The sequence below is a fragment of the Hipposideros armiger genome, unplaced genomic scaffold (assembly GCF_001890085.2).
Source record: "Hipposideros armiger isolate ML-2016 unplaced genomic scaffold, ASM189008v1 scaffold_75, whole genome shotgun sequence".
Lineage (NCBI taxonomy): Eukaryota > Metazoa > Chordata > Mammalia > Chiroptera > Hipposideridae > Hipposideros > Hipposideros armiger.
In genome coordinates, this window is record NW_017731425.1 from 3,053,990 (window position 1) to 3,063,423 (window position 9,434).

The 9,434-nt window shown below is 42.7% G+C and overlaps 1 protein-coding gene across 1 annotated transcript in view; it reads left to right on the forward strand.

The window, feature by feature from the left end:
• CHEK2 (checkpoint kinase 2) overlaps positions 1 to 9,434 on the forward strand; it is a 48,135-nt gene that overhangs the window by 28,219 nt on the left and 10,482 nt on the right. Inside the window, exons 7-10 of the mRNA XM_019643045.1 lie at positions 1,653 to 1,684; positions 2,489 to 2,542; positions 6,263 to 6,324; positions 8,018 to 8,117. Coding sequence (XP_019498590.1) covers positions 1,653 to 1,684; positions 2,489 to 2,542; positions 6,263 to 6,324; positions 8,018 to 8,117 — 248 coding nt within the window. The remainder of the gene's footprint in view (positions 1 to 1,652; positions 1,685 to 2,488; positions 2,543 to 6,262; positions 6,325 to 8,017; positions 8,118 to 9,434) is intronic.

The window sequence follows — 9,434 nt, forward strand, 5'->3', positions numbered from 1 at the left end:
AGTAAGCACATGTGTTTGGGGCTGCTCAGCTGTTCTTAACACTTCTTTTTTTTTTTTTTACACTGGGGAACAGCCATGGTCATTAGTTACACATTGCTTTCATGCTTCAATGAAATGGTTGACGGTTGACTCTTTTAAGGAGGGCGCAGCTCACAATGGCCCATGTGGGAATCGAACCAGCAACCTTGGTATTATTAGCACTATGCTCTAACCAACTGAGCTAACCAGTCACTCCCTTAACACTTTTTTTAAATTTTATTTTAGTTTTTAAGATTTTATTGGGGAATTGGGGAAGGGGACAGCCAAGTTATTGTCCTTCAATCTTAGTTGTAGTTGTGGAGGACGCAGCTAGCTCAGCTCCAAGTCTAGTCACCATCCAGTCACCCTTCGGCAGCTCCCGGCCGCTTAGCTCAAGGTGCCGTATTCAGTCTTCGTTGCAGGTGGACATAGCCCACCATCCCATGCGGGAGTCTACCGGCAACCTTGTTGTTAGGAGCATGTACTCTCACCAGCTGAACCATCCTGCCATCTATTGGCAGCTCAGTGGCAGCTCAGCTCAGGCGCAGCTCACTTGCCCATGTGGGAATTGAACTGGCTACCCTGTTGCTCAGAGCTCGCGCTCTTAACTAACTGAGCAACTTGCCCGGCCCCCCTTAACACGTCTTAATGTCCCAAAAATTTGGAGTGGTGATTTTCAAAGTCTGGGAGAATTTGCTGCTTAGATATCCGAATTTGTATCAAAGAACGTTAAAAAATTTTGGACATGTTTAATCTAGAAACTTAAAGATAATTTGGTTTTAAAAATTACTGGGTTGTACGTAATAATGTACTAGCAGGAAGTTGGTTTTTTTTTTTGTTCTAAGTTGTTACAAGACTATTTACAATAAACGAAAGGAAATTAGGGGGGGAAAAAAACCCCAGCCATGTCCCCACCACTATAACTCCACAGCTGTTTTCAGTTTCTCTTTTCCTTTTAGTCTTTGTTCATATGAATTCGTGTTTTTAGATGGTTGAAATCACATTATATATACAACTCAGTATTCTGCTTTTCTGCACAAGCATTAATGCGTCAACTTTCCCCTAATATATGCTTTTGGATGGTCAAGTCTCAATTTTCATAGACTTGATCATAATTTATTCAACCATTTCTCTGGTTGATCGTTTAGATAGTTTCTAATTCTTTGCTCATTCCGGTAATGTGGCAATGAATATCTTAGTGTTTATAGATTTTAACAATCTTAATTAAATTATTTTAATCGTCTCTATATACTAGCCATTCATTTTATTACATTTTGTGTAATACACTTTTACTCTGTGAGTGAAATGGCCAAATTTATTGGTCCTTCAACACATGACCTAACAAAGTACTGTAAAATGTGACCCGTAATCACGTTTTCCTTTGTGGCCAGCTGTTTCTGGCTATTATAGTTTAACATTCTTTAAAGATCAATTTTTTCACTCCAAAACAATGCCGTTCTCACATGGCAAGAGGAATTTCCTTTCTGTGTTCACTTTGTTATAGATCTTTTCCCCTGTGATTTTGGATTTGTTTCCCATTTTGGGGGGAAGAAAATACATACCAGATTCTTAATGACTTAAAGCAAAAGTTTAGTTCATAATTTCATCTTTCAAATTATATTGGACTCTTTTAGACCTCTCTGTCATCAGAGCACACCCTGACTTGGTAATGAGTTTAACAGCTTACAGGAAGAGGCAGACTTTTAAAATTAAACATCTGGGTTTCTTAGCTGAAGTCCATTTTACATAAATATGTAATTCTATATCCTCTGTGCTTGTGGAGGGTGTAGCCCATGAGGTTGAGTAACTTGATTCATCCTTTTGGAATTGTAATGGAGAACAATTTCAGTACGCTGAAGCTTCCTCTAGTTAAGAGTCTCAGTAAATATGTCAGCTTACAGTTGAAATTGGAAAACTGTGTCTCCTTTATTATGAGAAATTGGACTTGACATTGTCTTCACACAGTTTAATTAAGTACGTTTTTGTGGATTTTTTTTGGTTTTGTTTTATCATTTTTATGAATGCATACAATTCCACAGCTAATGAGACAAGCTGAGCTTACCAGGTAAGCATGAGAACAGTGGAAATGCTTGTTTTGGGCTGTGGGAACTGGAGCAAGTGACTTCCTTTCTCTGAGCCTCAGTTGCTCTATCTGTAAATTGGGGATAATTATAGAACCCAGTTCACTTGGGGATTATGAGGCTTATGTGAGATTGCCCTTTAAAATAAAGAACTTGGTGTAAAGCCTGGTCATTTATTGAATGCTTCCTGTTTGCCAAGCACTTTACAGAATGATTTTAGGTGAGTTATTTAAACCATTGACCTCTAGGCCTTGCGTTCTCTATTTGAGTAGAGCTGGGTTTGGAACTAAGGCAGTCTTCCTTTATCAACTAAGTTTTTTTTAACTAAATATTTTCTAAATATTGGTTATTATTATTAATAAACTCTAATGTTATTTTATTTATCAAAGGATCCGGCTCTCAATGTTGAAACAGAAATAGAAATTTTGAAAAAATTAAATCATGTAAGTATTTCTGTAAAATATGACCCATACTGAAAATCATGTATCTCAAAATATGGGAGGAGTGCAAAGCATTTCAATGTAATACAGCGATTATTAACTTGGGTTCCTTAATTGTGTATGTACATGTGTAAATGGGGTGCCAGTGGCCTCACTGAGTGTTAATAGTTCCTATCTTTTTTGTGCACTATGGACCTTGTCTCAGTGGAAAGTGTCTAACTTTAAAGATGTGAGAAGAGAAAGGTAGAGTTGTGGGACTGATCCCATCTTCCTTTTTATTGTTCTTTCCATTTCTTCATTAACTCATGAGCCCCCATGAAGTCATGAAATAGGTAGGCACTGGAGTTAAACTTGAAACAAGACCTCCACTGTCCAGCTAAGGGTCATCTTATTTTTGTTCTTAACCTCCAAACAACAAAAAGATTTCTTCTCCCTTCTCTCACCTCCTCAAATTCTCCAAACAATTAGAAACTAAGAACAGAATCTCCATCATCGACACAAGTCAATGGGTTCCTTTAGAACTCATGGGTGGACCTGAAAACCCATAAAATCCAAGTGGCTGACCCTCCTGCTTGGCTTTCTTCTAATTCCCTTGCAACATCGTCTTCTTCCTGAATTTCCTCTTTTTTCCAAGGCATCTGGAGTCTCTTTTTAAAGAGAGAAGCCCTCTAATTTTCTGGGATGGAGTTGCTTCAAATATACCCCTGAGATAAACACTTAGAATGCTCAGAGAACTTTCTTGGATGTCAGAGGACCCCCAAAATTAACATGTATCTAAATCCAATGTCCACTGCAGTGGAGAGGAATTTAGAACCCTAAAGAAGATCTCTGGAGATATTACTTTGCAGTTTACAAGGACATGTGAAAGCCCTTGGGAATTAAATACAGGCTTGTGTGTTTGGGGAACAATGAGTTGAGCCTGGTAGCCCAGTAGAACCTGGCCTTTGGAGTCAGACAGTGATTCAGTTGTTAAACATCTTGTGCCAGGCTGTCTTCTAGGCCCTGGCAGTGGTGAGCACAGATGAACTTGACCATCCCTCCTCTCATGTGGCTTCAGTCTAGTGGGGAAACAGACCTGGGTTCCCATCCCATCTCTATCACCTCCTGGCTATGAGAAATACGTTTCGTTTTTTCAGAGCCTCTGTTTTCTTATCTGTACAGTGGAGACAATAAGGATACCTACCTCAAACATCAGTGTGAGAATTAAATGAGATGTGCTTGTAAAGCTTTAGGCACAACAGACACACCTGGGGAGTGATAGAGATCTGTAATGCCTTAAACTCTTCCCTGCATGACCTAACTGGAAGGTCTGCATTAGTGGCCTCTGGTTTCTGAGAGACACTTTCAGCTGTGACCGCTCCAGCCAGTGCTCTATCAGCTCCCAGCTACACCCATTCCCAGAAGGGCACTGCCTGGTATGAAGCCAAGCAGAATCAGAAATTCTCATTCTTTCCTCTGATCTCTTCCATGTGTCTTCTGTTTCTTTTTTTAATTTATCAAGATATCACATGTATATAGGGTCAGATAGTGCTAAAAGGTTTATTAGGCAAATAGCAGCTCTACATCCCTTCTAATCTCCCTCTTTACAAACATTTTAAAATCTTAACTTTTTAAAAATAGAATTTACCTCCATATTTCTATATAATAGACAGACGCTGCTGTCAGTTGGTTTATTAGATAGCTTGCTGCTTTCCTGTTAATGTTCTATGAGAATTTTAGCTCCTTTCTATTCCTCTTAATATACTATAATGCATAGTGAGTGTTTTCTTTATTGTGACAATAATAAAATTTCATGCAGAGCTGAGTATATTGTGATCTTAGGTAAGGAGTGGTGGAGCTGTTTCCTCCTAGCCTGACCCCCATGGCCATATGCCCCATGACCAAAATGTGGCTGGCAGAGTCTACCCTGAGGGAGGGCTGTGTCTGCTGTTGATGTTGGCATTATTCTGGGTAGCATGTGAGTGTCTCCTGTGTGCCAGCTGCTATGCTGAGTGTTGGTCCTAGAAAGATAAAGATAAAGAAGACTTTACTCAGCCCATGGAGTGCCTGGTGAAAGGAGACCTCCATACTGGCTGTTAAGTTTCCTTTCTCTGCCCTCCTGGAGCTCACAGCCTGGTGGGGAGACAGATACTGAAGATGCGGTGTGGTGCGGCATAGATTAGAACGACTGCAGGGGGTGTGGATGCATTGTAAGGGGGACATTTTAGCTGGGGACCTGATGCCTGAGGCCAGATGTGCCCAGAGGGCTGGATCACCAGGCATGAGCAAAGGTGTGCCACTGGGAAAGATCACAGTGAGTGTGGAGCAGGTGGGGAGTTCTGGGGTCTGGAGAGGAGGCTGCATGGGACCAGGAGCAGGAGATGAGGCTGGTATGGTGGGTGGCGGGGCAGGACGAGGCTGGGTCAGGAAGGCTTTGCTAAGAATCTCACTGAGAGGCTGGATTTTTATCTCCTAGGCAACAAACACCCAAAGCTTTCTTGTCTTTCTCCTCCTTCCCTCCTTCCTTTGGATGCTTTGCTCCCTTTCTTCCTTTACACATCTTAAAACTATGTACTATTTGACATGTGCAGTGTAATACATGTACATTGAAAAGCAAACCAATAAAACACCTTTGACCTTGCCATCCAATTTAAGAATGAAAACTTGACCATACAATTGAAGCACCTCATGCTATTTGAAGTCTCTTGGGACTTGCCTTTTCTGCTCAGCATTATGTTTCCAAGATCCATCATGCTGGGAGAAGCAGTGGGGCGTTCATTCAACTGCTGCATAACTGTTCATCGTGGGAAGGTACTACTTGGAAGATTTTAATTAGAGCAATGGATGTGATGAAATTTGCTTTGTAGGAAGATCCCTCTGGCGAGTTTTACTATTCTTTAATCTAAAATCTAAAAACCTTACAGCTCTCTTCCCTTTAATTCTGATATAACCACAGCCCTCCTCTCTGTGGAGGGCTGGAGGCACGTCCCCAACATGTACTCACCACATCTTTTACTTACTCCAACCACTGAACTTGACTGTCTATCCTTTTTTTTTTTCCTGGAAAAACAATAGGTGTGCTTTCTAAGTATAAAAGCACACTATTAAATCTGCATTTTAAACTCTGCAATACTGCTTTGCCTTGTTCTTCAACGTTGCTGTATGCATCCTTCATTCAGCAGAGGTCACCAACTATCAGTCGTATGTGTGGGTCTCCCCCACCACAGGTGTGCTTAAGAGTTCTTAAGAAACTGGAATTTTCTCTCTTTCCTTGAAAAATGGGAGGATCTTGCCACATGGGGTTCCCATTCCCCTGTGGTTCCCATTGCGAGGAGCTGAACAGGCCGCTACCTGGCAGCATGGCTGTGCTCCCCACCTGGCCTGCTGCTTCTACTTGTCAGGCTCCCCAAGTTCCTTAGGTATCCTTGAGTACCTGTGCGCTGGGGCGGTGAGGAGGAAGGCTGGGAAGAGACCGGCCTTCCTTGCTTGGTGCCATCCTCGTGTGTGAAACATGAACCAGTCCCTCGCCAACTTGATGGTGTGGAGAGTTTCTGGTCCGTTCGCACTGAGGAGCCAGGTAAATTCTGTTCTGCTTTGTCCCCTGCATGACCTTCAAAGTGTCCCAAGACATGGGGCCGAATGCCTGGTCTTGGCCTCCCTGACCCTCTGTCAGATGTCCCCGTGTCCTTCTCTTGTAGGTTTTCCTTGTAGGAGAGTCTCACTACTTTTCCTCTTCCCTTTCAGCCTTGTATCATCAAGATTAAAGACATTTTTGATGCTGAAGATTATTATATTGTTTTGGAATTGTAAGTAGTAAGCTTTTCTATTTGTTCCCATTTGAATGTTTATTTGAAGAGTCTAGTGCTGGCTTGCATTTCTCATCCTGGGGACCCTCAATGTACGTGTGTGGTGGTGGGGCCCTCAAAGTGTGTGTTGGGTTAGTGCATCTGACATCCCTCCGGTGTTTTCAAAGGCAGGTAGCTTAGATGCTCCAGGCCCTGGATTGAGGCCTGGGTTCGAATCCTGCTCTGCATTTGACTAGCTGACTGCCCATTGTTAGCTTACTTCCCCCTAGGAGTCTCATTTTCCTGGTGTTAAATGGGGATAATAATGATACCCCGTGTACAGAGTTGTAAGTATTAAATGCTACTAGGGAAACCCCCAACAGAGCACCTGGCATGTAGGTGTTCAAACACAGGTGGATATTATTACTCTAAGATACCTGCCTTGAGAGACCTATCTGCTCAGATCACAGTACCAGGTTGCATGGCGGCACCTGAGTATCTTTCAGGTGCTGGTTTGCTTACTGGTTTATTGGGTTGTTGGAAAAGTCATGATGTTTTTTTCCTATGTTTTTCATTGCAAAAATGCATCATGACTTTTCCGACAACCCAATATTTCGGTGGCCATAGAGTCCTGTTTTATTTGGTGTGACCAATGTAATTTCCTGTCTCATTCCTGAAAGAGGCCTGCCTGATGTGCATTGTTGCATAAATATGGAGTGTTTCTGGGAGCAGCTGTTGTGGCAGACAGGCAAGGCTTTGCTCCTGAATGATAAACACGGGCTATGCAGGTTGTCTACTAAGATTATGTAGTAAACAGCCATCCTGATCATAGCATTATGAGAATCTGGACAGCCCTTGTGGTGCTTGAGGGGATATCTGTTGCTATTAGATGAGAGATTGTTACATAACTGGATCTAATTAAAACGGTTTAATAATAGTAGTAGTAGTAGTAGTAGTAGTAATAATAATAATACAATAACAGTAACCAATATTAATTAAGCACTTAATATGAGCCCAGTACTGCTATAAGCACTCCACATGAATTGACTCATTTAACCTTCATAACAGTTATCCAGGTTAGTTACAAGTTACTGGTGGGTTACTACTTTTAGTCCCACTTTACAGAAAAGGAAACTGGAGTGAAGAGTGATTGAATAACCTTGCCAAGCCTCTACACTGTGCCAGGCGCTATATCTGGGTCAGTTATCTCTTAATTTTTACAACAGCTATCAAAGTAGGTGGGATCATCTCAATTTTTTTTTTAAGAGGCAGATACAAGCTCAGAGAGGTCATAGAAGTTGCCCAAAGTCCCCTACCTGGGAAGCTGTGGAGCTGGGGTTCAGACCATTGTCTGATTGTAGGTTTCTGCTTGCTGCTCTATTTTACAAGTCTCAGAATCCCATGGGGTGTGTGATAAAAATGCAAACTCCTGGGCTCCGCCTCTGATCTACTGAATTTGGTTTTTTAAAGCACCTCACATGTCTCCAGTGCCCACTGCACACCCCTTCTGTCCTTCCTTGGTCCTTAGTTTCTTACAGGAACATCTTCATTGTGAATGAGCTTATTACCTCATCACCTTTACAGTGGCAGTCAAGAGTGAATAAACATGGCAACTCTTTGCTTGTCTTAATGAGTTTGTTTTGTGCATGTTATTATTGTCCACCCAAGTGAGTTTCCCTCCCGGCATGAGCCCCTTGCTTTGCCTGTGTTTCAGGATGGAGGGAGGCGAGCTGTTTGACAGGGTGGTGGCGAATAAACGCTTGAAAGAAGCTACATGTAAACTCTATTTTTACCAGATGCTCCTGGCTGTACAGGTAAGAGAGGCCCTCAGTGCTTTCTTTTTTCTCTTTTAAACACTCTCCATACATGGTTTATTTAGAAATCTTGTTCTCTTTGTTGGTGATTTTAGCAGTTTAACAGTGTCTTGAAAATACTAAAATTGCTCCATTTCTCTGCTCTGCCCTCCTCAGTGTTCGACCTCACCCCTCACTGGCCGCACGATAGCAGAAGCAATAACCTAAGGAAATTGTAGGACTGTCTCTTCCTGTAGCTCTCTTTTAGGGAAGAGCAAATTTGTCCCAGTTTGACAACCTACTTTCTTGTAGGTGAATTGCTTTCTGAATTAGACAGAAAGGGAGGGACTGGATGAAAACCCGCAGAGCAGAGTTCTGTATGTGTGTTGTTTGTTCTGTTCTTGGCAAAAACATCCCACCCCTTTGACTCTGATGAGAAAGTTGTTGCTGTGAAGCTTAAAAAGGGAGTTAAAGAAACACATGGTCCCGTGTGTCTTCTCTTTGGCTTTGGAGGTATTTCTGGAGGGGGATTGAGTTCTCCTCCTGCCTGATCCTTGTAGAAATCCCCCTTTCCTCTCAGGGTGGGAGCTGGGCAGGGATTAGGGTAAGGTCGGCAAGCTGGGGTGGTTGTGACAGCTGCCTTGCTCCCTCATCAACTGCCCGATCCCCCAGTATTAGGTTTTCCCTTCACGTGCAGCAGCCTCATGTTAGCTGGAGCAGGCAGGCGGGCATCCATGCTGCCTTCTCTATGCCATGGAAGTGTTAAGTGGAGGAACAGTGGGGGCATTTTGTCTGCTTCAGGGAACATCACCCTTTCTCAAACCAAATTCGGTTGTGGTGATTCTCTGCCAAGATTTCTTCCCTTGAAAACCTAGTCCATGCCGGAAACACGGTGATGGGAAGCAGCTCTTGTATTGAGTGAGGATTGAGGGAGATTTTCCTGGGGTTGGTCCACCTGGCCTTGCCCTCGCTGGGGGCTTCACCAAGTCCCAATGTATCAGAGGAATTTTGGTCTAGGCCAGAGGGATATCCAGAGAAAACTGAAGCCAAACCAGCCTGAACACCTAACCAGTTCTTTACTGTCTCTTAATGGTTTATTCCTTCCCTTATACCAAGAATATTAAGGTGACTTGAGTGCAGATCAGTAGGTGTCAGACATCTCTTTTTCTTTTTCCTTTTTTTAAAAAAAGATTTTATTGGGGAATTGGGGAAGGGGAACAGCCAAGTTGTTGTCCTTCAGTCTTAGTTGTGGAGGGCGCAGCTAGCTCAGCTCCAAGTCCAGTCACCATCCGGCCGCCCATCGGCAGCTCACGGCTGCTCAGCTCAAGGTGCCATGTT